The 26,115-nt window shown below is 47.5% G+C and overlaps 2 protein-coding genes and 2 long non-coding RNA genes across 4 annotated transcripts in view; 1 reads left to right on the top strand and 3 right to left on the bottom strand.

The window, feature by feature from the left end:
- SH3BP1 (SH3 domain binding protein 1) overlaps positions 1-915 on the bottom strand; it is a 34,563-nt gene extending 33,648 nt beyond the window's left edge. The window contains exon 1 of the mRNA XM_080971700.1: positions 204-915. Within this exon, the coding sequence (XP_080827826.1) occupies positions 204-265 (62 nt within the window). The 5' untranslated portion in view covers positions 266-915. The remainder of the gene's footprint in view (positions 1-203) is intronic.
- LOC308457729 lies at positions 568-4,363 on the top strand. The gene is made up of 3 exons (XR_013977090.1): positions 568-702; positions 1,963-2,842; positions 3,213-4,363. It is a non-coding gene; the product is annotated as an uncharacterized lncRNA (long non-coding RNA).
- Positions 4,364-4,823: 460 nt separating this feature from the next.
- The window catches only part of LOC308457739, a 515,363-nt gene continuing 494,071 nt past the window's right edge, over positions 4,824-26,115 (bottom strand). Inside the window, exon 3 of the long non-coding RNA XR_013977100.1 lies at positions 4,824-4,970. This is a non-coding gene — a long non-coding RNA (uncharacterized lncRNA). The remainder of the gene's footprint in view (positions 4,971-26,115) is intronic.
- On the bottom strand, positions 7,783-25,779 carry GGA1 (golgi associated, gamma adaptin ear containing, ARF binding protein 1). The gene is made up of 17 exons (XM_080971704.1): positions 25,251-25,779; positions 23,594-23,678; positions 22,131-22,206; positions 19,258-19,356; positions 18,604-18,727; positions 18,007-18,107; positions 17,428-17,508; positions 16,622-16,759; positions 15,585-15,666; positions 15,096-15,203; positions 14,691-14,849; positions 14,053-14,117; positions 12,837-13,015; positions 12,430-12,716; positions 10,923-11,092; positions 9,671-9,781; positions 7,783-9,411 (listed from the first exon to the last, which is right to left on the bottom strand). Exons 1-17 carry the CDS (start codon positions 25,291-25,293, stop codon positions 9,301-9,303), a joined length of 2,019 nt encoding a protein of 672 aa, XP_080827830.1. The 5' UTR covers positions 25,294-25,779; the 3' UTR covers positions 7,783-9,300.

Below are 26,115 nucleotides of genomic sequence, written 5' to 3'. Positions count from 1 at the left end.
AGCATGTCTCCACGCACTCAGAGCTCTCCAGCAGTCAAGTTTTCAGAAGCAGCTACTGCCCAGTAAGGCACCATGTGAGCCCAACTTACAAGTTTTCATCTGGCCCACTCAGGTTCTCGTGCAAAGTCCAGAGGGCCTAACCTGTACACTGCCTAAAGGGTGGGTCCTGTCAATGATCAAGCCAAGGAACTAGTCCTCCTTACCTTCCGCCAATGCTGGGGTGACTGAGCTGCTGCCGCATCCGATTGAACTGTCTCTTCATCATCTTGAGGGAAAGATAACGCAGTCCCACCACAACGACCAAAAACCAGCTGGGTGTTCTTTCCCTCCTCCTCTTCAGCACAAGCCACTCGCACTTGTTGCCATCGATGATTCTCTCTCCTCCTCCTCCTCCTCCTGTCAGCAGGCTTATTCCTGTCACTTCCTTGTCATTCTCTGGTCTTATTTTATTCTCTCTCTCTCTCTGACTTCACCCTTCTCTTCCCATTTCTACTTCCTCCTCCTCCTCCTCAACCCTCACTGATTTCCTCTTGTTTCCCTTTCTTCCGATATCCTTCCCTCACAATCTTCAGTGTGTTTCTCCACCTCCTTTTCCTCCCTAAGTTTCAAGTCCTTCCCATTTCTCTCACACTTTCTCTGCAGCAACTTGCCTCTTTCTCTCTTGCCTCCGCCACCACCGCCTCTCGCAGATGCTGAGATCAGGTAAGATCTGCTGCTGCCTCTCTCAGTTCCTGTCACCACCCCGCCAAAAGAGAAAAAAAATAAAAATAACTTCAGCCAAGCCTTAAAGGGGAAATATTATTACAGCAAACATGCAACAAGGCAGAACAAGCCTTTATGCTGCAAGGGCTCGCGCTGTAGCACTTCCTACTTTCTCTCTCTCTCTCTCTCTCTGGCTCAGCTTACGCTTGACAGCGTGGGGGTGACGCTGAAATGAAGCCTGAGGTTTGGGGTGAGGAAGACGGTTGGCTGATAAAGTTGCATGAACTCAGGAGGGTGGGGGTGTAGCTTTTGCAGCAGAGGCCCAGAGAGGGTCTTTCTCAGGTTGGCCCAACCAGCATTACTGGCAAGGTGAAGTAAACAATGGATTTTGGGATAGCAAAGCTAGCAGTGTGCAACAGCTCCTGCTAGTTCAGCCCTGGGCATCATACATTACTACCTGCAATTATAAATACTAATACTCTGTCCTGCCTGTCTCTGAAGTATCTAATTGCATCCTGCACACACAATACTGCAGACCAACTTCTTAAGACTGTGTGCTCTTCCATAAAACACGTGCAACGTTCAACATCAATTTCCAGAGGAGCAATTTCCTTTCCTGGAGCAAAGGAAACTGCAATGTGAAATTGCTGAATTATAACACATGTAGCCTTTGGAATGCACAAGGGTCATTTTTCCACACTACTACACAGTGGTTTGAAACTGTACACACCTTCACATGATTTCATTTACCATCTGTGTTGTCTGTGCCCATAAGTGGGAATGTTTTCACGTGCAACAGTGTTCTCTATTCCCCTCCCCTCAAATAGCATTTCCATAGCTTCCTTGCCTTAAAAAACAAAACGTTTTGCACATTTTGTTTTCGAAAGAGAGGGGCTGAAAACTGGTGTGTTTCTGCATATATATCGCAGAATGCAGAAGATCTACAGTCGTACCTTGGTTCTCGAACAGAATGTGCTTCGGGAGTCTGCCTGACTCCTGAAACCATTGAAAAACCAAGGTGTGGCTTCTGATTGGCTGTAGGAACATCCTGCAGCCAATTGGAAGCCGCACCAGATGTTTGGCTTCTGAAAATCATTTGAAAACCGGAACACTCACTTCTGGGTTTCGATCGTTTGGGAGCTGATTTTTTCAGGAGCCAAGGCATTTGAGATCCAAGGTATGACTATATCGTTATACAGAGGTGACTTAAATCACTGTGCGGCTTCCTATTTTGCCTGTTTCATTCATACCCAACTTAAGCATGGTGAGGAGGAATGGCCCAGCCCTGGGAAACCTCTGCGCATGTATGTAGGCAGGAAACTCTTGAGAAGAACATTCTTAGCACTAAACGGGTTATAATTGTTCCAGCAGAAGGCACTTTATATTTATTTCTTTTTATTTCTTACATGTATATACAATGGTACTTTGGTTTAAGAACAGCTTAGTTTATGAACAACTTGGATTAAGAACGCTGCAAACCCAGAAGTAGGTGTTTTGGTTTGTGAACTTTGCCTTGGAAGCAGAACATGTTGAGTGTGTTCCATTTGTAAATTGAGTCCCCCGCTGCTATGGGAAAGCACGCCTTGGTTTAAGAATGCTTTGGTTTAAGAACAGACTTCCAGAACAGATTAAGTTCGTAAACCAAGGTACCACTGTACCACCTTTCCCTCCAAGGAGCTTAAGGTGGGATAAATGGTTCACCCGTCACAATTTTATCCTCACAACCACCCTGTGAGGTAGGTTAGGCTGAGAGACAGTGGCTAGCCCAGCGCCACCCAGTGTGCTTCATGTCTGGTTTGGGATCCCAACCCTGGTTTCCCAGGTCCTAGTCCAACACTCCAACCAATACTCCACAGTGACTCTATTGACAATATGGGGATTGTGCCATGTTTCCAGGACTCTGAAAAGGTGCTTGGCATCCAGCGTTGAATGCCTATTATCACGTAGTGTGCACACACCTTTAAATGGTAATGTGCATTCGTTCAAAATGTGGGAAGCCAGCCCTGATGCATTCAGGGACCATCTTGCTCCTTTTGCTGAGTGGAGTCCTGGGCATCTGCCCCAAAGTCCTGACATCACTGCCTCAAACAACCCCCCCCCCCAAATTATTGGACACCTATTGCTTTGTTCAGGGACGCAGGTGGTGCTGTGGATTAAACCACAGAGCCTAGGACTTGCCAGTCAGAAGGTTGACGGTTTGAATCCCCGCGACGTGGTGAGCTCCCGTTGCTCGGTCCCTGCTCCTGCCAACCTAGCAGTTCGAAAGCACGACAAAGTGCAAGTAGATAAATAGGTACCGCTCCGGCGGGAAAATAAACGGCGTTTCCGTGCGCTGCTCTGGTTTGCCAGAAGCGGCTTAGTCATGCTGGCCACATGACCCAGAAGCTGTACGCCGGCTCCCTTGGCCAATAAAGCGAGATGAGCGCCGCAGCCCCAGAGGTGGCCACGACTGGACCTGATGGTCAGGGGTCTCTTTACCTTTACCTTTATTGCTTTGTTCATCGAGGCAGTTTACATGATCGTTTGGGAGCTGGACCACAGCCACGTGGTGTGATGAGATCTGGAGCGATGATGCTGGGAGCAGTGCTCAACGAGGTGACATTAAGCCTTCTGAAATGTGCAGTAACCTTCCTAGGCACACCCTGGATGGAAATGACTGTTGTGTTCTAAACCCCCAACACCCCCCCCCAAAAAAAACTCTGTCAGCAATCTCTCAATTTGCAGCCATTTGCAAGCCAATCGTTGCAGAGAAAGCCCAGGCAGGCAAAGAATTATAGAGGACAAAGTGCATGAAGTTACTGAGAAGTGGGAAAATTAAGGTGAGGAAGTGGTCAGGGTGAGCACATCTAGAGATAAAGTTCTATAATTGTAAATGAGAAAGGAAAGAACTGCCTCAGGCCGGCTACTAAAAAGGTTGCATTCTCACGGCTGCTAAATTTCTCTATTAGCTGGGCTAGGTTAGAACTGCTATCAGTGTTTTGTTTTCGTCTTGTAGATTACTGGTACCCTTCTGTTGAACTAGGGGCTATGCAGGCTTTGAGGTTACCTAGCTACCTTTATCAAGCACACATGAATGTGATGGCCTAAATTATTCAGTCATTGTGATTATTATTAAGCTTTAAGGGCAAGGATGGAGAGCCTGTAGCCCTCCAGCACTCAGTTTCTGGGGCTTAGGCTTGATTCTCTCCAGTCACATATATTTCCTGTAGCAATTCTACCACAAAGTATAAACAACAACTACTACTACTATGACCACTTCATTGCACATACTTTGGCAAAAGCCCCAATGCTGCAGCTGAGCGCTCAAATTTTAGATTCATTGCAGGCGTGCATATAGAATGCAGCCTGCATCAGCTGATATGTTCGACACAGAGACAAGATGGAAAGTAGTGTCGCCTGTGATTTAAAGGGGCTGCTGAAGTTAAATTTATTACTCAACAGGCTGTAATGGACAGAGCCTGGAGCCAATTTTCCTCCTGCTCCCCATGAACTGCAGCTGGGCTGTTCCAAAGTGTTTGCCCCTCTTGTTGGGCCTGGTGAGCATTAAATGTCCCCAAACCCTATAGTTATAATTTGTGGGTTACCATTGGATTTTATTTTGATTTTAATCTGCATTTTAATTGTTTGATTTTATGTTTTTAACGTATTGTATATCTTGATGTTAGCCGCCCTGAGCCCAGTCCTGGCCGGGGAGGGCGGGGTATAAATAAAATTTATTATCATCATCGGGACGCGGGTGGCGCTGTGGGTAAAACCTCAGTGCCTAGGACTTGCTGATCGTATGGTCGGCGGTTCAAATCCCCGCGGCGGGGTGAGCTCCCGTCTTTCGGTCCCAGCTCCTGCCCACCTAGCAGTTCGAAAGCACTCTTAAGTGCAAGTAGATAAATAGGTACCGCTTTATAGCGGGAAGGTAAACGGCGTTTCCATGTGCTGCGCTGGTGCTGGCTCGCCAGAGCAGCTTAGTCACGCTGGCCACATGACCCGGAAGTGTCTTTGGATGGCGCCGGCTCCCAGCCTCTAGAGCGAGATGAGCACGCAACCCTAGAGTCGGACACGACTGGCCCGTATGGGCAGGGGTACCTTTACCTTTACCTATTATCATCATCAATCATCATCTCAGGTCCCCTCCCCCCCCCCTTTTAGTTAGGACTTCTCAGGGGCATGAATATCAAACATCATTAAAAAAAGGATCTGCTTTTCCTAGTGTGCTTCTCTTCAGGTGCTACTGCAGACCAGAGAGATCATAGAATCATCGAGTTGGAAGGAACCTCGAGTGTCATCTAGTCCAAGCCCTGCCCCCCCGGTCATGCAGGAATCTCAAAGCATTCATGACAGATGGGCATCCAGTGGGATAAGGAGGGAAGATGCCATTTAGATGCCACTTTTGGGTTCCATGGGGAGGATCAAGCTTGGCCTACTCAGGAGAGAGCAGGCCACTAGGACAGAAACGGGATCTAAGCCCCAACAAAATAAACAAGCACAGAATTTATTGTTGCGGGACTGTGCCTACCATCTCAGAAGCTGCAATGCAGACAGAAGAATTGCCTATATGTTACGTCTATCAGAGAGGAAGCTGGAAACAACCTTCCTGATTCTTATCTGGACATATCAATGCTCAGTGACTTATCCTCAATGCCACTGCTGTAGCCCATCACACCACGATTCCTCATCACTTGGAGAAGCCACACAAGTCATTTCTTTAGGCTCCTTTGGGAGGAAGGTTGGGATGCAAGTTGAAATAATAATAAACATTGCAAAAAATGAATGACCATAATAAATTACTACTACTACTACAACAACAAATGATGATTAATTTCCAGCTTCCTTTTTTTGTAACCCAACCTGTTTCTACTAAGATATGTGTGGGAAGTCTACCTTACTGCAGAGGATTCAAGCTGTCAATAGTAGTGCCATTTTGCTTAGAGGGTTGTTGCAAGGAATGGAACACAATATTTGTGCTCTCTAGAGACTGCAGCAGATTTTGGACTCTTTTTTTAAAGAGAGTTTGCAAGACAAGATCTTCAAGACAGCTCCTAAGCTGGAGATGGGAGCAGTATTATGTTCCCAAACAAGACATCCAGCTGCACGCTGTTAAGTAGCTACCTTCTGGCCTCCACAACCACTGCTGAATCCAGCTCTGCGACACACAGCAGCAATTATTGCTGCAGAGGCCTCTGCAAAAGGAGTGGGAAGTGGGGAAGAAGAGGAAGTGTGAGCTCTGCACACAGCAGACGCAGCCACAAACGACAAGCCCACAAGTTTGAGCTGAGACCAAGCTTGCCGGCAGGAGGAAGAGGAGGAAGAGGTGACATTTTCCAGAGTTAATGCCTTGGTTAGCTTTGGTAGCAATTCCACGCCTCCACAAATGCAGAAATAGCCTGGCTCTTGAGGAGATCATCGCACCATCGCAACCCTAACAAAAACAAGGAGCCAACGGTGGTTGCCATATTTGTATCTTAATGTCACATGGATGTTCCTGGCACTGAAACAGGAATTGAGATAGAGGAACAGAAGCCGGGATGACTGGAAATGGTTGCTGGGGCTCAGAGTCCTCTAAAAAGATAAATGGCCCCTCTAATCCAGCCTTCTGACCTCACAGTGGCCAACCAGATGCTTGTAGAAAGCCGCCAGCAGCAGCACTCCATCCACCCGTGATTGTCAGCAACTGGTATTCAGAATCATAGAACTTTAGCGTTGGAAGGGACCACAAGGGTCATCTAGTCCAACCCCCTGCAATGCAGGTATGTGGGACTCAAACCCATGACCCTGAGATTAAGAGTCCCATGCTCTACCAACAGCACCTCCAATATGGTAAGTGGACTCCAGCCATCATGGCTGGTGGCTATCAATAACCTGATCCTCCATGGATTTGTCTAATCCTCTTTTAAAGACATCCCAGTTGGTGACCATCACTACCTTTTGTGGGAGCGAATGCTGTAGTTTAACTATGTGTTGCGTCCCCCCCCCCCGTCTTCAATCTTTCAGCAACATTCAGCTTCATTGGATGTCCCTGAGTTCGTGCGTTATGAGAGGGAGAAAAACTTCTTTTTATCCGCTTCCCCACACTTTGCATAGTCTTATACACCTCTATCATGTCCCCTTGCCTTTTTTTCTAACCTAAGAAGGCCCAAAGATCATCTCCTTTCCTATAGGAGAGTTGCTTCAGCCCCTCAAGTGACTTCGGTTGCCCTTCCCAGCTCCACAAGGATCCTTTTTAAGGTGAGGCAACCAGAATGTAGATTTGTACAACTACATTATATTAGCAGGGTTTTTGTTTTGCAAATGGTTCAACGTTTACATCTTGCACCAGGTCTTGGGTGCCCCTTAAGTTAAGGGTTCCATCCCCTCTAGTCAGTTTCATGACCAAATGTTCCAGGGCACAGTCACTGCAGGCATCTAAAACCTCTTTGTCCTGACCGGAACATATGCAATTATCCAGTCTAAACAATTAAAGCACCTGAAGTCACTGATTATTGCAGCACTTCCTCGATTGCAAAACGTAACAGAAAAAGTGGTCTCATTTTCCATTTCCGAGATGAACAGGGTTAATATTGGGGGGGGGGGGGTTACTAAGTGATGCACAATTTTTACTTCCAACAACTTCCGGAGTATTTCTTGAAGTTGACCATTTACAGGTGTGGAACTACAGACTGAGCTGTGCGTATTCCGTGCTTACAGATCCAAGTCTAGAATTGGGAACTGGGCGTGCATGTTAGTATCTTGAGAATTTCGACTTTTTAAAAAAGCAATTTCCTAGCCCTCAAGACAAAACATTTAGAATTAGGCAGACAGTGCTGCCAAAGCAGAGTAAAACTTCTGTGCCCTTACAACTAGGAGGGGTAGAGTAAAACAAATAAAAAACAAGCGTATTTGCATAATATAGAGCACAGAATTCAGCTTTTCTCAAAATAGTATTTTGATGGGGTTTTTTAAAAGCACAGAGTACACACAGTAGTGACCGTGTCTAAGGTAGTGAGGATCAAGACAGGGTTAAGTGGAGAAAAGACAAAGGCCTGCAAGTGAGAGATAAGCAGAGCATGGGATCCTCGTGCCCTTCCAATCAAGTCCTGACTAATGCGCTTCAGGAAAGAAATTGTTTTATTTCCCATTAATACAGCAGATTTCACACAGAGTCTATTTTAAAGTTCTTTTCCATAGGCAGAATTTTCACCAAAAATATATATACAAGCCTGTTTCAAGAACCAAACCAAACCGAATCTAGAAAGGGGCCAAAGAGAACCCTGAAAGAGAGACCAGAAAGTAAAAGTATCCAGTCACAGCAGAACCCCACTTCAGAAAGGCTTTCCTACCAAAAGGAGATAATTGTTGTCAGAAACAGGGACGTAAGCACCCTGGGCAAAACATCGTTCTTCACAATCCCACCCACTGCTCTCAACCGTTAAGCTCAAGTCCACCTGCCGGGGAGCAGCCTGTTCAGTAACTTGCTGAGGCCTCACTCCCACTCAGGCTTGAGAACTCAAGTCAGTCAGAGTGGGTGCTTCCTAGCCCAAATCCTGTGAGCACACCAGTTGGTGGGCGGGAGAAGAGGGGCAGCTTCAGCTGGCAAAGGTCTGTGGGGAACCAGACATTGTTATGGCAACTCTTTCCTCCTCAGCGCCCTCCTCCCGAGTACCAGGCCTGTGCCATATTTAGCTGTGAAATGCAGGAGCTCCACAGTGCCACACAGGCAATATAGTGGGCCCCTCTTCACCCTGTAGGCAGCCTCTTGGTATTGTCGGCTTCCTCTCCCAGAAAGGAGAGGAGAGTGTGGACTATGACCCCTCCCTTGCAGCTGCACAACAGGCCGCAACTACCAACCCTTTGAACGTAAGGCATAATAGACGAGGCACGCTACCCGCTTTCCTCCTCGCCCATCCCATTAGCTGAGTCAGACTCGGCTCACTGGTGGCTCATTCAGCATGGGGAGCGTTAGCCCACGGCCATGATCCAGCCCAGGGTGAAGGAAAGGCCTCGTGAGCAAAACAGACCCAAACACCCTCCTGTTGTGTCAAGGCTGTTTTGCCAGCAGAGTCGTGAACAGGCGCCAACAACTAGGCCTCCGGTGGCAAAACGGTGGTGCCTTTTGCCCCATCTGAGACCCCAGCCCAGCTTCGTGTTGTGACACAGGGAAGCAGAGCGAGGGGCATCGCTCCCAAGTATCAAGCTTGTGTGTGGACAGGGTGGAGTGTGAAAAGAGCTGAAGGTTGGGAAGGGGGGTCAGGTCCAACATAACCTTAAGCAGGAAAGAGGAGGAGAAACGGTCCCAGGAGTCTCTCCCCGGACTTCTCGGAGCTGATCGTGACCGCCCTCTTCCGTGGGGAGAAAAGCAAGCGCCGGGAGAGCAAGGTGAGAGGAGGGGGCTCAGAAACCAAGTTAGAAGAACGGAGAACAACTCACTCAACCAGCCCTGCCCCCACCAACCCCAGCAGGCCTCCCCTCGGCCCACTGTCCTCCACACACAGCCTACGGCCAGCTGCCAGCCATTCCAGTCTGAGAGCTTGGTCTGAGGGCCAGCCAGCTCTGGGAAAGCTCTTGTCCTAGAGGCGGCAGGATCCTTTGAAGCCAGACGCAGTGCAGCGGCGGCGGCGGCGGCAGCAACTAAAGGTCGCCCCATGACTCTGGAGGGGGGAACTGGTCCACGTCGCCCATTTCATTGTAGGTTCGGTCGGCCATGGTGAAGGTCAGCTTGTATCGTAGTCTTACTTTCTCCTGGACAGAGGGAAAGATGAGCAACAGATGAGGTTTCTCTTCTTAGGGGGTGCCTCTTGCACTCAGGGGGTCGTGCTTGAGGGTTTCCTAAAGGCATCTGGGAAAAAGGTGGCGGACTCGAAGCACAACTGCCCTGACCCCGCAGGGCTCTTAATAAAGGAGGGAGGGGGAAGAAAAAATGCTGGCAGGGCATTAGCAGTTTGACGCTGATAGGAGAAGAAATGCCACCCACCCTACCCCTCTGCCGAGGTGCCATTACCTTCTGTGGGTTAGCAAGCAGGAGGACCTGGGTGATTGCAGTGGGGGGCACAATAGGGTTGAATGCCGGGAGCTCTGTCCCCGAGGGTGGCTGCAGCTTCACTTTCATCACCTACAGAAACGAGAGTGCATTAGGAGGATTCAGTGACTGACCTGAAGCTGTCAAAGAGCACAAACTGGAGAATCTCATAAACCTGCTTCTAAGCAGCCAAGATGGAAAGGTCACCTGGTTAGAGTCTTCCACATTGCGTCTCCATCTACGCTGCTGTGAAAACAGCTCCCCCTAGTGCCAGAACCTTGATTTAATGCAATAATCTGGGTGCTTTGGGCTCAGGATTTAAGAAACCTGGCTCTTTCTTTTTCACAGTAGACGGCAGGAAATGTAAACCGGACCAATACTTTTCCCGATCTTTGACTGTTTTAGGGGGCAGGGTCCTCACATTTGGTGTTCCAAATACAGCTAAACTTTACAGTACAAGTGCCAATATACAACTGAGTACATAGAATCATAGAACTGTACAGTTGCAAGAGACACAACACCCTGCAATGCAAAGAATCTTTTTGCCCAATGTGGGTCTCAGACCCACAACCCTTGAGATGATGCTGGACTACAATTTCCTGCCATCCGCATTCCTGACCACTGGCCATGCTGGCTGAGGATGATGGGAATTGAAGCCCAACGCTGGTCCCACACCGCTGGCATGGGGGTTGGCAGCAAATGACCGCTGGGCCAAAATTTGAAATCGTCTTGTATAAAACAGACCACTGGCAGACAAAGCCCATGGACATCTTTTTTCAACTGGCAGCAGGACCCCAAGGTCTCAGGCAGAATCTTCCCCATTTTAGCTCTGATATTTCAAGATCCTTTTAACCGGAGATGCCAGGAGATGTCAGGAGAACCTGAGACCTTCTGAAAATAAAGCATGGTTATTACCACAGAGCTACACCGCCTCCCACTCCTAAGTTATCAAAAATGGAGGCAAGAGGAATGTATGAAGATTGCACAGGTAGTGTTCATGGGGCCCTGGGAAGGGTTGCAGGCCTGCTGTCTTCCTCCACCTTCTCAAAGCAGTGTGGAGTAGTGGTTAGTGTGTTGCACTAGAACCTGCTTATAATAAGTTGCTTTTTAAAATTGCTTTTAGTGATATTTATCTGTGGTTTTGGTTGCATCTTTTTTAATTCATGCTGTGAGTTGCTTTGCATCCTGCACCGAAAGGAAGTCAGGATATGAATGAAGTAAGTCAATAAAATACCTTGGGGACGGCAGACTGAAAGATGATGTTCCTAATGGGCAAGGGGGCTGTGCTGAGCATGGAGATGACCACTACTAGCACATCAGGCCGGTCAGGCAGGGAGTCCTTGGCAAAGTGGAAAAGGACGCGGAATCCATGCTGGTCATACACTGTCACCGGCAGGATGTTGCCTGGAGCAAAGACATACCAGGAGAACCACAAAACAGAAAAGAGAGGATTGGTTCATTCCACAGAAGCAAACAATTCACTCACTGGCTAAATGCAATTACATGCTGGGCATTATAACATTTGAATCATAGAATTGTAGAGTTGGAAGGGACCCCAAGGGTCTTCTAGTCCATCTCCCTGCAATGAGGGAATTCTGCCCCCAGTTGTCCCTGGGTGGGCTCAAGCCACCAACCTTCTGGTTAGCTGCCAGACGCATTGACCCACTGGTCTGCCACAGGCGCCCTCTAGAGCCCTAACAAGGCTGAGAACAGCTTGTAACTCAATCTCCTTGTTTAATGCTGTTTGAGTTAATAGTGCATCCTTTCTCAGATGCAGCAAAGGCTGGCAACAACAGATTTGTAAAGAGGCAAAGACACATCAATTTCAATACTGAAAAGCAGATCATAAGTCCTTCACCACAATCTCCTCCCAGCCAGGGCCGTCTTTACCCCGGGGTGCAAGCAGTGCAGGGCACCCGGGTGCTGAATTCGGGGGGGGGGGGAGACCAGGTGCTCGCCGCTGAAGCCGACTAAGCTCTTAACTATCTACCTGTTATGAAATAATAAATAATTTTGAGTAAGCTAGAAAAACAAAATACATATATACCTAGGTATTACCAAAATGTATACCTACCATTTCACTAAAGGACTTTCGGCTTTGTGCGCTCATTTACTAAAGACACGTTGCACTAGCTGCGGTGCCTATCATTCACAACGGCGGTACTTGTCAGACTCAACGATGGCCCTTGTCATTCACAACAGTGCCGTGCATGCGAAATGAACTCTTACATCAAAATATTATGTTCCATATTGTATTGAGCTGCTGTGCAGCGGCACCTCTGACACGACTGGTGTTTCGCTAAACTAAATTTGGGGGCGCTGGGCAGATCTTTGCACCCCGGCAGCACATATGCTAAAGACGGCCCTGCTCCCAGCTAACACTTAGCCTCTAAAAGTCGGGGCAAGTGAAGATGCTTCGCAACAGGTGCAGAAGACCTTCTTGGGCTGAGACTTATTCACAAGAAGGGTTTCAACACATGGCGGCTTCCTGCATATGTGCTCTTTCCTACCAGTCCATCAGAGAGCTGAGAAGAACCTAGGAGAGCCACCACCTTGCATCCTGGAGTCCAACACCTTGCTGGGAGGTAAGCTTCATCAACCCACCCTGGCGAAGATCAAGCCCCTTCCACCCATCTGAGAGAAAAGGTGCTTGCAGAATGAATAGCCCCAAGTATCTCAAGCAGCTGAGCCAAGCCACCTGTCCCAGGGTAAGGCCACCCTCCACCTCTGCCCAGACTCACTTGGTTTGATGGATTCCAGAGGCACCGTGACGTTTGTCAGTGAGATTTCCAGGGGGGATGTGGAAGCAGGGAGACCCGCTGTGGGGAGCGTGGCTCCAGAAGGTGTTGGGGGCCCCCGAGGGACTGCGGCAGGTGCTGGCTGCTCGGAGGACAGGGGCAAGGGGGCAGGAGGGTTTGAAGAGAGGCTCGGGAAGAGAGGCAGGGCGCTGCTGGTGCTCACAGCTGGGCTGGAAGTGCTCTTGTTTTGGAGGTCGCGCAGTGTCAACCGTGGCGGGGGCTGCTTCTCCCTGCAAAGTGGGCAAGAGAGACACAAGCTGTTGAGAGAAGGAGCAGGAAGACGGGCTTCCACTTCAGCCAGAAGCTGCTCTCCCTCCTCATAGCCAGCCCTTCCCCACCTTGCTTCCTACCATCTGACTTGCAGAGACTCTGGGGGAAGAGACTGTTGCATCAAAGTCTTGCCCAGCAGATCCAGGTCATCCATGCCGCTGGCGGCAGCAGGAGGTGTCGTAGCAGGTGGTCCAGCATCAGCTTTCCCCGCTGGGGTGGGTGGGACTGGGGGCGCGCCAAGTTCAGGGCTGTCAGAAGACTGCAGTGGAAAGAGAAGAACTAACAGCAAGGCAACCAAGAGCAAGCAAAGTGAAGCAAAACCCCTTGGCAGGGAGATCAGCGATATTACCACCCAGTACAAAGAACACAGTTCAACACATGGCCTTTGACACACGATGACAGCTCTGGCAAACTACTGTGATCCTGCTTCAGAACGCAGCTGGAAGGACTGCAGTGGTTTGCAAGTTTGTACATTTCCACAGAGCAGACTTGCACAAGCCCCACACTGACAGCACCACTCAAGGAATGATGGGGATGATGGGAATGTTATTACTACAAGGTTTGGCGCTGAGGCATGGAGCTAAAAAGGAGGTCCCATACATACCAACAATACAGCAGTCGGAGATTAATGTGCACTCTCAAGCAATAGAGGGAAATGCCTGTTCACCCACAAAAATAAGAGGCAACTCTCCATTTGCTGGAGACTTAGCCTTCATATGATGAAGGGAAGCTGCAGCCTCAAGCTACTTCAATCCTTTTCTCTCCACTCCAAGAAAGCAGGACTTCCCCTTCCTCTCACAAAGACCACTAGGAGCAGGGAGATTGGTTTTCATGTGCAATGGAGCTTTGTTCTAGTCCGACTGAAAGTTCCCCCCATTCCAAGTTGAAGAGCCAACATCCTGAAGTGGTAGTAGATGATGAGAACTACCTCAGAATTTACAGCATTTCCTTCATACGTTACTTCTACATAGAAACCACATGCACACACAGATTGCCATATTCAATGATTGTATGCATGTATGCATGTTTCCCCACCACCAGCCCTTGTACACATGCTGTGGGAATATAGTCAGTTTCAGTTCTTCAGAATACACACATGCAATCTTCAGTTGTGATCATCCACGTGCAGGTTTCATAGGACAAATTCAGTGGAGAAAATGAACAGTTTGGCCTTACAGGTGACCTTCTTTCCTCCTTGAAAAACCTGCAGCATCAGCTGCAGTTCTTCTCCCATCCCAAAAGGGTTCTGAATTCTCTTTAAAAGAAATTAATATTTTCTAAAAACCAAGCCCTTACCTGAAAATTGTTCCAGCCACTGTTATCTGTACCCTGGGCTGAGGGAGTTGCTGGATCATTAAGCCCTAGAGAGGAGAAGAAAAAGATAAAGGAGATCCCATGATGCCAGAATGGAGAATCCAAAGAGCGTAGGACCAGGCAGAGGTTTGTAAACTGTATCTTGCCTTTGGAACACCCTTTCAGGGAAGGCCACCTCTCATCTTCCTTAATGGCCTTCTGCAAACTGGTAGAGCCTTCCTTGGGCTCTGAGGTGCTCTCTTACAGAATGGTGGTGGTGGTGGGTGGGTGGGTTTTTAAAGATTACTGTTGTATTCTGTTATTTCTTGCTCCTGTTTCACTCTTACCCTGCAATAGTTGTTTTAGATTGTTAATATGTGGTTTTTGTCCTTGTCTTTAAAGGTGTTGAGCTCTATGGAGGGCAGAAGGCGTAGTGTTTTAAATAAATATGTACAGCAGAGAAACTGGAGGAGGAGGTCCTCCCCTACTCCCACCAGGTTTGGTGGAGAAACTAACCAGTTTCCCCCTTACATTTCATGATCACAAACATCTTCCCGTTTTGCCCCAGCCCCATTCCGCGTACTCCTTGAATGCCAGACACTTTCCATTTCCCGGTGGCTTCAGAGTTTCCCTGGACTCACCTAATGACATGAGCTCGTCATCCAGCAGAGAGACGGAGCTGGTCTGCTCTGGCACAGAAGTTGCTGAGCCACCACCTGAGAAGCTTGGTAAGGCTGGGTAGGAGGGGCTTGTGGTTGGCATGTCGAGTCCGGATAGATCCAGAAGTGCTGAAGTGCTGCCTATGAGAAGAGGCAAGCAAGTCAATTATGCTAGTTAGATGCTTGTTCCACAATCCCCCGTTTCCTATATTTTCTGCTCAGCTGACCCAGCACTATTGCCAAGACCTTCCTCCTTCCACTTCCGTAACTGCAAGTTTGGATGCTCAACCAATTTCACTCGGCAATATTTCGTGATCAGGTTCTTGCTTTGGAAAGGACAAAGCAAAACCTTCCCTTTATGGCAGTCAGTTCCTTGGGCTTCCTTACCTGGGAGACAACCAGTCGCAGTCTCACCATTGATCTCCTCTCCTTTCACAAGCTGCTTGTAGAGGTTGATCACTTGCGTCAGGTTGTCATTGGCTTGCAAAATTTCCGCTGCAACAGGAGGACAAAGATAATGATCACAGGGTGCCCCAGCACCCCATTATTCAACAAGAATGTGTGTGAATGTTGAAGCCTAAAACTCGATTTTCCACAACAAGAATGTACCGCATTGCTAAAAGCATGTAGATGGCTACTGAGAGTTAGATTGTCATCCTGGTGGGTCTACTGATGCAATTAAAGTACAGTCTTCGCTTATCCAGTTCTGAAATTTGGAATATTTTCTCAAGGACCTCCACCCACCCATCCAAGTAGCCTGTCCTGAACAGCTCAGCATGAGGTGGAAGTAGGGAAGCTGGGGGATGGGGGTGGGAATGGGAATGGGTAAGAATAGGAAGGCCCTTGTCACCATCTAAGGTGGCAGACTGCTTTTACCTAGTGCCTCATCGTTGTCCTCTGTATCACTAGCAAGCCGAAAAAGCATGGGCCTCATGCGCTCACAACGCTGGTACAGCTCCTGCAATGGGGAAAGAGTCGGTTTCATAATATGCTCTCTTGGAGTTATATACAGCAGGGATCGCAATTTGGCTCACTAGTTCGTTCCCCTCCCCCCAAGTCTCACACATCTCCCCAAACCTGATATCGCAGGTGATGTCACGTGTGGGTCAGGTAGAGAAACGGCACAAGGAACACCTGGGAACCTTAAAAAATGCTTCTGGCTGCTCCTTGACAAAGGAGACTTGCTGTCAGTGGCAAGAACCAGACTGGCCCTGGACAGCAAGCCCGGCTGAGATCAACAGTTAGAGCAAGATCCAAAGCAGGGCTTGCTTTCAGTGCAAATATTCCTTTGCACTGCCAACCTGAATTCAAGCAAGCAACGCAAAGGATCTTCCCCAGCAGGTGGAACTCAATTCATGCCCACAAAGAAAATCTGTTACATTGGATCACCTGATGTCACTGTGACGCCAGGATTGACAGGTCCTGCCCACTTGTCAAAATGGCCTGCGAGGGTGGGGGATGGTCAGGATCTAGACCTCCAGCTGGAACCTGCTCCCCACTCCTGATATACAGTCTAAAAACACAATTGTTTTGTATTTGGGGAGGTTTCTGAAATTCCTGTGATGATATTTATGGTTTGTGTCAATTTGAAATCATCATTAATTTCACCAAGTCCTGCTGAAGGAACTACAGTTGTACCTTGGATCCTGAACACCTTGCGAGTCAAACGTTTTGGCTCCCGAACACTGCAAACCCAGGTGGTGTTCTGGTTTGTGAACGTTCTTTGGAACTCAAATGTCCAACACAACTTCCATGGCTTCCGATGGGCTGCTGGAGCTTCCTGCAGCCAACCAGAAGCCGCACCTTGGTTTCCGAACGTTTTGGAAGTTGAACGGACTTCCAGAACAGATTCCGTTTGACTTCCGAGGTACCACTGTAAAAAGCTCCCACAACTAGGACAGCTCCTTTCTTACTTTCATTAGGTCCTCGCTGCTCTCGGTCGTCTCCCCTTTGCTGTAGTTATTCACCATCTCGGTCAGGAGCTTCACATTGTTGTTCACCTCCTCAATGGCGTTCACCCTCTTGGAGATCTTCTCCATTCGCTTTTGGTCCTGGAAGAAGTGGAAGGGTGAGAGCAGCCTGGGTTTCTTCCTTACCCCTCTGGAAAACTCAGAATGAGTGGCCCACTTTCTGGAATGCCACCTGGAAGGGACTCTGGTTTGGACAGTGATTTGAGACCCTCCCGTTTTACACCACCAACACTGCTGCATGCTGGGAGAATGCCACAACACCCTGGAGACTGGGGAACATTACCCAGCTGCATTGTAGAGAACTATTACAGCTCCTTTTACAACAGCAGACTGTACTTCTGAAGCTCAAGAATCTCTTTCCCCCTCCACCCCTCAGCACAACAGCAAAGGACAACCTAGGAACAGGTAAAAACACACCACCCATTTTCTTGCTCTGCTCCAGCCAGGTATTTTACTGCTCCTCCCCTCAACCCAATGTGGACGGAGGGACAAGAGTAGAGCTATGAAGGACCCTCCCATCTCCCCACCAGACACCTACACATCTCCAGGCAAGAGGGCTTGACACAGAATGGAATCCGGGTTCGAATCCCTGCACAGATATGCAACTCACTACCTGAACTATGACACAGGGTTGCCGTGGGGATACGACTCTGCTCTAAGATCCCTTGGAAAAGAGCAGAATGGCACAAAACGGCACAAACCTGGTTGACAGCTGGAGGTGGAAATTGTTCTCAGTGGGGAAAGCTTACCTCCTGAACCATCTCTTTGATAAGTTTGTTGGCAGCCCGGAGGTCCTCAGGGTGGGAGCTTTTGAGCAGGCGAGCCAGCATCTGCAAAGGCACATAGATCAGAGGAAAGCAGTCCTGAGGGGCAAACAGGCTGCTCTGGGAGCATTTCTGTACCCCTGCCTTACAGCTTGTAACCACTTAGTCCAACAACTATATACTGGGACCTGCCAGAACCCTAAGGATCCCCTAGTTTGGTAGTTCCAGGCAGGCAGCAAAAACAAGAGGTCTCTTGAACCCACCACACATGGTTGGTAGCTTACATTTAGCTTGGTAGCCTGCTATAACATTATTGTCTCTTAGCAACAAAGTAGGAAATTAAGATGTTTAAAGGGAATACAGAGGGAAATTCCACCATTTTGGCAGGAGACTTTTGCCTGTTACTGCAGGGGAAACAAACTGCAGCTGGTAAGAAACTGAGAAAATTTAAAGGGGCTGATAGAGGCTCCTTCTGCACCTGGAAGTATTTCCCCCAGTGGAAAACTCTATCTTGGATGAACAAGAAAAATGAGAAAAGTTTAAAGTCATCTATTTAGTACTTACCTTGGACTTCTCTTCATCATCAAAGATGACATTCTTTGGCCTGGGAGGAGGCAGCGGGAAGGGGGCATCGTCCGGCAACTTGGGGTCACATTTTACAATCCCTGCAAGCAAACAGCAGTTTTTACCAACTTAAAGGTCTCTGCATTTCTCATGGTTTTTGTTATGGAATAACGACGACAAGGGAATGTTCAGTTCTTAATACTATCCTTCCAGTGCTGCTGATGTGCAGTTCATGATTTTTTTAAAAAATGCCAAAACGTTAACCAATATGGTGTAGTGGTTAGAGAGGGTTGGACTAGCCCCTGAGAGACCAGGGTTCAAACTCCTAATCAGACCTAAAGCTCACTAGGTGACATTGGGCAAGTCACAATTTCTCAACCTAACCTACTTCACAGGGCTGCTGTGAAGGTGACATGGGGGGGGGGGGGAGAGAACCAGGTATATCACCTTGAGTTCCCTGGAGGCAAAGTTGGGAAATAAAATGTAAAAAACAAATAAATAAAGCTTGACAAGCTACATTCTTCTGCATCAGAACACATAGCTGGGGGGGGGGGCAGGAAAGCCATGGATTCTCTGGGCTCAGAAAGGGTCTCTCACCTTGTTTTTTCAGCATCTGATAGGCCTCTGTAATCTTCACTTCATGAGGCAGGCCCAACGTCCAACTATACAACAGCTCCAAGATCTTGGATTTCACTTTCTCTGGGGTTCGGCTTCCTAGATACTGAGGGAAACAAGCACACACCCACATCAAACATGACGGGACTTAGAGGAGGAATTTACACTGGGAGAAAGGCTTGCACCGTGGTCCCAGAGAGCTTTGTAACAAGCTCAAGGTGACATTTCGTGTACTTGGTTGGAGTGGAAAGTGAGGATTTACCCCTGTGCTGTATTTTGAAAGTTAAGGAGTCCAGACCAAACCATCTGTAGCTGCTGGCAGAATGGAATCTGATCTCTACTTCAGCATTCCCACAAAGGGAGAAGGGGGATTCAAATGCCAACCTGAGGCTTTCTGTAAGCATGAGTGAGGACACAAATCAAAGGAACAAATAAAAGACATATTCTGTCAAGCAGCTCTGGATTTCCCACGCTATTGCCATAAAGCCAATGTATATCCCTAAATTGCCTTCTACTGCTCTGGAATCTAAGTCTGCTGAAAAGTCTGCATGGCGTAAAACAGTTTCTTCTTTGCTGTTTTAATGAAGCCTATGTCGCCACCCCTCTTGTTCCTGCCACACCACTGATGGGACTCACCTTGGGCGACACCACCTTGATGAGCTCGTTAAGGAAGCGGAACTTGCCTACTTCGTCATGGAAGCGTTTGCCACAGCTTTTCATACAGGCCTCCAGCACCTGTGCATGGGCAAGACAGCAGGGAGTGAGCACGGATATCTAACCCCCAGGAGGCCCTAATCCCATTCCCTGCTTCAGGGTGCAATAGAACAGAGGGCTGGGAAGCTATTTAGAACAGGGCACAAACAGCACCCTATGAAGTATACGTACCAGAAGACATCACACGTTTCTTCCCGTTTTTTAAAAAATGTACTACCTTGTTTATCATTTTGTCCTCCTGATGCCCATACTTACAGCAGTGAACCTCATCATTGTGCTTTACATTGATGTTTGGCTGAATCCAGCCAGTAAATCTACTCCAGCTATTAATAGGGTCCCTTGGAGATCTATTTTAAGCTCCCACGTGGCTCCCTGCACAAGTTACCTTCCCTATCTCACAGGGCTGGAAATAATCAAAGGGAATCCCATCTGAACTCAATGCAGAATTGGCCACCACTTCCTGACACCTCTGGGGTACACCTCTGAGTAGGGGCTGAATCTCCTTATCCCAGGCATAGGGAACCTACGGCCCTCCAGGTGTTTGTTCCCATCATCCTTGCATTCCCTTCATGCATAATGACATAACCAGTCAATGACATGTGTTGATCAATGTTTGCTGTTCCCAGAGACTCAAAAGATCCTGCCCTCCTCCGCTGCTGTGTGCACAGGTGAGTAGAATTCATTAGACACACTGAATGCTGCAAGAGTATCCTTATTAGGCACCTGATCCCATATTTCACATGTCAATAGTCAGATGAGAATTTACTCTTTCCCAAGCTCTTATGTGCCAATTGCATTTACTCTTGCTAGAATCCGAAAGCTTCTATCACATCAGCAGAAGGCACCCTGGTCATAGTCCCCTCAATTCATGTTACAAAACGAATGTAAGGAGTGGGGCTGGAAGAAATAACAGGGATTTTCCAGTTGTGACTATAAACTTCATTTTAAATAGAACACCATTTGAGGCATTTTTATTCAGATGTTTTTAAATTGAGAGTTTATGAATTTCTTTTTAATGTGATATTTCTAAGTACCCTAATTTTTGTTTGGCAATTTATTTAGCATTTCCGCTCATTTAATTATAAGCACTTTTATTGTTCCTAACCATCTAAAGCAACTGTTTTGTGTGGATGGGGAACAAATCCCATATGCCATAACCGTAATGCACAATTGCCACAGGCAAGGCAAGTTCCTAGTCGTCATGGTTGTAAAGAAGCATTCAACAAGAGAAATGCAGTTTCTCAAAGGAGCTCAGATATTTTGAAAGAAAATAATCCCATGACTTCAAGGAGCTGGCTCATGACTCTAAAGAGGTGGTATGAAGAGGAGCAGGACTAGAATAATTGGACTTGTGAAAAAGTACTTGTCTCACTCGCCATCATGCCAGAATTACTCACTGAAGATAAAATTCAAAAGATGGGATGCTTTGTGAGACATCACAGAAGTGGAGAAAAAATATATATTGGCTGTGATTCACTTTTTCATCATGCAACTATTTACATAAGACAACTGTTTACATCTCAATAACTATGACTTAAAACAACTCTTCTACAATGCTTCAATGTGTGTCCAAGAAAAGTACCATTACTAGCCCTTGTATGCACTGTTTTCAATTTATTTACTTCTTAAATAGTCCAAGAGCCACTGTCAAGAAAATACCAGTTCAAAAAATTGAGACTGAAGTCAGGTTCCATGGTGTAAAATAATGGAAGAGAATACTTACGTCATGGATGAAAAGACCTTCATTAGGGTGGAAAACATAACTGGCTAGAATACTTCCTAAATAATATGTAAGGGTGGGGGGATCCTCTTCCACTTTATATAGGACAGCACTGGCTTTATGAGCACGTGGGAAGTGTTGTGTATGAAAGACTGGGATAGAAGAGCCAAGACAAAAAACCATGTGTGGCGTAAGCAAACGATTTTTTATTCACGATCTTTACGTTTGTCCATCTGAGGATCAGAAATTAGCCTAGGAAATCTATTTGTTCTTAATCTCTTTGGAGGCAGTAGTGGGAGGACTGGGAAAACTTCCTTCCCTGCAATGTGAGAGTTGGTTCACTTGTTTCTCTTATCTGATTTTTCATTGAGATGTACATAGTGTACATAATCATCAGGTCCATTCAAGCCCCAATTCTATACTGATCCTGTGTCTAGAACCACACAAATCAGTTGTAACTTGCCAAAGTGTTTCAATGGAGGCTGTTGGCTTGAGCAAGTTTTTCACCACTCCTCTGGGCCAACACTCCCCACATCATCCCTGAACATAGCTGTCAACTTTTCCCTTTTCTTGTGAGGAATCCTATTCGGAATAAAAAAAGGGAAAAGTTGACAGCTATGTCCTTGAAGTGCTGAAAACAATGGGACTAGAGTGCCTCTTCCGAAATACTGAGAATCCCATGAGAAAACAAAAGCATCTGGCAAAACTATCTGACCTGCTGCTATACAGTGGGGGGACTCATCAACCCTCCTGAGCCAACTGCCTCCGCCTTCAAATAGATTCGTGTTAAGCTTTGGTCAACCCCTGCCCAAGGCTGCATCCAAAACGTAGTTATGACACCCCAGACTGAGATATTCACACAGAAACTTCACCTCCCTCCTTCCAGTCTTTAGTCCAGGTGTGGGGAACCTTTGGCCCTCCAACTGCAGCTGAACTAAAACTCCACAACATCCCTGACCATTGGCCATTCTTGCTAGGGCTGACTGGAGTTCTGGTTCATCAACATCGGGAGGGCCAACCGTTCCACACGCCTGCTTTAGTTAAAACTGGCAGGAAATGGTTCACAACCTCTTACCGTAAGAGCCTGAATGGCTTCCCATTCTTGTGGAGACTGGATCTTGTGGGCTAGAAGTCGAGTGGCAAGCGGTGGGCTGAATGATAAGACACAGGAATGGTTACTGAAGGACTTGCTGCTGTGATAAAGATCTTGTTGTGAAAACACTTGGGGCAAATGGTCTGGCTTTAACTCCTGTGTGTGCTGCAGTTTGTAGGACCTGTTGGATGCCTTCTTTTACTCCCGTGTTCATTTTATTTCACAGTCCAATTAGCTCCAGCAGCTTCAGCACACTTTTGATGCAGTTTGGTTTACAGCACTCTCCAGCTACAGCAGAATTGGGCTTGCAGCCAAGACACCCAGCCACTGTCTCTGCCTGTCCCTCCTAGCTCAGCTGATCCCATTAGCAGTTGTTGTTAGGCAGCCCCCAGAGGCCAGGCAGCAGCAGCATCTGAAGCAACTGAGGTTGCCTAGGTTTCTGAAATGGAATTGCCCCTGACAGATCAGCGGTTTTGGCATTTTATTGAAAGGCTTTATGTAATTTACTGTGGTTTCCCAGACCATAATTTCAAGGTCTCAGGTTTGGAAGATATGTAGCAGCAGTAATTTGAAATACATTAGAAGTAATTTGAAACAGTAGTAATTTGAGCAGATTATAGGTCAAATTTGTTTTCTGTTGCTCCAGAGTAGGTGTAGTCAACATGGTGCCCTCTAAGTGATGCTGGACTACAAATCTCATCATCCCTTTCCATGCTGGCTGGGGTCTGCATAGTCTATCCCATGATGAATTCATAATCCTAATTCAAGACCTTAGTCAAAGACTCCAGTAACCCAGAATGGCCACACTGTGAAACCTGACTCACTACTGACAAAGAGAGGTGTGCCATGTTCCCATTTCCTTATACACTATCTGTTTATTATAGCCCACCCACACAGCACAGCAATTCTTTTTTGCAATCTGCTAAATCCCCATAGCATTTAAACAGGTTTACCCCACACAATGTATTTCTCTAACTCTGCATTCATACTGTGCCATCAAACCTTTTCAGATCTGATTTTGTGCATACCCATCCAATAAACCATGTCTTCTTTAACTAATTCCTTTTTCTATTTGTCATTGCATCATCCCCCAACACCTGACTACTTCACAAAGAAGTAGGTTCCCATTTTTAATATCTAACACCCCCCACAAATGTTATCCCAATGAGAGGAAATGCAGTTTCATGTAAAATAAGAAAATGAACCAAAGTCTTAGGACATCAATGTACAAATGACCGGGGGGGGGGGGGATGACAAAACACAAAACCAGAAGAGCAGAAACAACAGGGTGCTGGTGCAGCCACATGCTTCTTCTGAATGCTTTTCTAGAAGCCCCTCATTTAACCAGTTATTTGGAGTGACTCAGGCTACTTCTTGAGTGGCATCCACAGACAAAACAGTTAATCTATCTATAATCTGTAGGGCAACAGATTAGGTATACTAACCCCTCTAGTTCCTTATTGAGCTGGTCACAGAAAGCATTAATGCTGTCCCATTCCAGGTCCTTGTTCAGAGGGTTGGTAGCTCTATCTGAATTGATAAAGAAAAGAAAAACTTCTGTCAAGAGCAGATCTTACCTGCAAGGGGAACAACAGTTTCCCAGAGTGGTTTTCCAACGGTATCCCACATAAAGGGAAGTTTAAAAAAAGACAGTTTCCTGCAAGCATGCCACGACATACAGTGGGAATTAGGCAACTGAAAGAGCTCATAACTCAGGAAAGGAGCACATGTCTTGCACGCAAAAAGTCCCACGTTCAATCCCTAGCACCACTGCTTGGAAAGCTCTTTCAAAGCAGGATTAGAAAAGATCTGCGAGTGCCATCCACAGTATGACTCAATCTAGATAGCTTCATATGATCATGAATGAGATCTGGGACTGGAGGATAGAGTGGTTCAGTCTAGCTCCTCAGCTCTTGGGAAGATGACATACCCACATTTTCACCAGCTTACATTATTAAGTATCATGTTAAAAAAATGAAGTGAAATGAAGCTGCATTAAGGACCAGATGCTCACCATAGCCAAAATAACTACACTGGGGTTTGTTTGTTTGTTTGTTTGTTATTTTGCTTTCATCTTGGTATACCTAATCAACAATCTTCTGGTACAAGAAGAACAACATGCCTTTTTATAATGATCAACCAACTAGGTTAATCCTAAAGCATTAATCAAGCTGCTTTGGAGAACAGAATAACACAATGATCTCAGTATGGATAGATAATAAAAGGGGCAGAAAGAAGCTCTAGAAAAGATATACAGCTTAAAGACCAACAACCATATTGTGACAGAAGTTTTCACAGACCAGAACTCACTCTCGTGTGAAATGGATGTAGACCTTCAAAGTAGATAGCCCCCAAATGAAACCTGTCCACTTCATTTTGGGGTCGATTGTTAGCCCAAGCTAATGTCTCTTTCCCTGTCAATTCAAGTGCAAATTATGGGTGATATCCAGTCTTACTCACACTCAAGTGCAGAACCAGGGAGATCAGTGGACTTAACTTTCAAGTATGACTTCACTGGGTATTGCCTATGTCTCTGAATGTATTTTAAGCACCTCTTGCTACTTTACCACCAGAGCTGACAAGAGTGTGGTAGGAGAGGCGTCTCTTCCCCTCTCAGTGGCTGCGCACATTTGAAAGTTATGTTTTTATTATGCCTTTTTTTTTGCACTGGATCAGATCGTTATAAGGTGTGTGATCTTTGTTGTGTGCATGTGTAAACCGCCTTGAGTATGGTAATGTAAAAAGGCGGTTTACCAATTGGAAATGAAATGGGGAAAATAATAATTCTAGGTGCGCTTGACTGCAGAGCAAGCCTACTGAATCCAACAGCATTTTACTTGGGGTGCGTATTCCTGGGACACGCCTGCACATTCGCACGTTACGAACTGTGTGGGTCGGGGCCGGGGAGCAAAGCATCCCGGCGATTCGCGAGGAAACAAAAGCGAGAAGGGGGGCGTCTGGGCTGCTACCTGGCCCAGAGCTCCCGAGCTCCGTTCCCCGGTGAGCGTTAGGCCCAGGGCAACGATTCCCCTCAGGACCAGCACCTGCGGCTCCGGGTGGGGCTAGAAATCCCCGAGGGGGCCCCTCCCCCCCCGCACTCACTGATCCTCGACTCCAACGTCTCCGCCTCCATGCCAGGCTCCATCTGCTCCCGGCCTTCCCTCGCCGCCGCCGCCGCGGCCTCCCGGCTAAAGACGCGACGTCCCTGCCGCCCTCCCGCTCCGGCGGCGCGGAGCCATAGAGAAGGAACTGCTCCAGAGAACAGTCTAGAGAGTGGGCCGTTCTTGGAACTATAGACAGCCGCGGAAGTGAGGGCTAGAGCGCCCCCGGGAGCGGGGTTTTAAAAAAAAGAACCAAAGAAAAACCAACAACCCCGTCCGCCGCTTCCTCCTCCGAGTCACTGAGGTTGACAGGCTGGGCCTAGAACGTCCCCGAGGGCGGAAGTGAAATGGGCACCGAGCGTGGTTGATATCCGTATGACGAGTTTACGAGTAGCGTAAACTTCCTGGGCCGCGGCGGAAACGACCGGAGCCGGAAGCCTGGCATAAGGGCCGGGATAGTCCTAGACGAGAGAAAGGAAAACACAATGGTTTTCAAGTCCTATATTGGAGATTGGTTTTTCATCTCTATGGTACAACACGGAAGCCGCTGACGGGATAGCATAGAGGAATAACGCCTGGGCCTAGAACGTCTCAAGCTGCGCGTCTATGATTTGCCACCGCTTGTGTCAAGGTGGTTGGTGGCCTTTGATTGGAGCGCGACGGCTTCCGCGAGAAAGACGGGAAGGGCAGGGCGGGGGAGACGTAGGGAGTAACTTCCGCTCTGAGTCCCGTGTCCTTGTTTGAAAATTTACAGAGAGGAAAGGGCGCATAGCTGCCATAGGGCGTTGCTATCGCGGAGGCGGGGTTATGGGTGGCGCGGTTTGATTGGTCGACGGCGGGAAAGGGCGTGGCTAAGGGAGAGAGCC

Source organism: Podarcis pityusensis, assembly GCF_964106645.2.
Source record: "Podarcis pityusensis genome assembly, chromosome: 10".
NCBI lineage: Eukaryota > Metazoa > Chordata > Lepidosauria > Squamata > Lacertidae > Podarcis > Podarcis pityusensis.
Note: the sequence above shows the minus strand (reverse complement) of the source record. Positions and strands in the feature narration are given on the sequence as shown.

What these genes read in the sequence shown, in the direction of transcription:
- GGA1 (XM_080971704.1), bottom strand. Translation starts at nt 25,293, where the DNA reads ATGGAGCCTGGCATGGAGGCGGAGACGTTGGAGTCGAGGATCA. An exon ending in AAGCCATTCAGGCTCTTACG is followed by an intron (nt 19,357 to 22,130) that starts GTAAGAGGTTGT and finishes GCCCATGCACAG; the next exon opens with GTGCTGGAGGCCTGTATGAA. An exon ending in GCAGCGAGGACCTAATGAAA is followed by an intron (nt 15,667 to 16,621) that starts GTAAGAAAGGAG and finishes TCCCCATTGCAG; the next exon opens with GAGCTGTACCAGCGTTGTGA.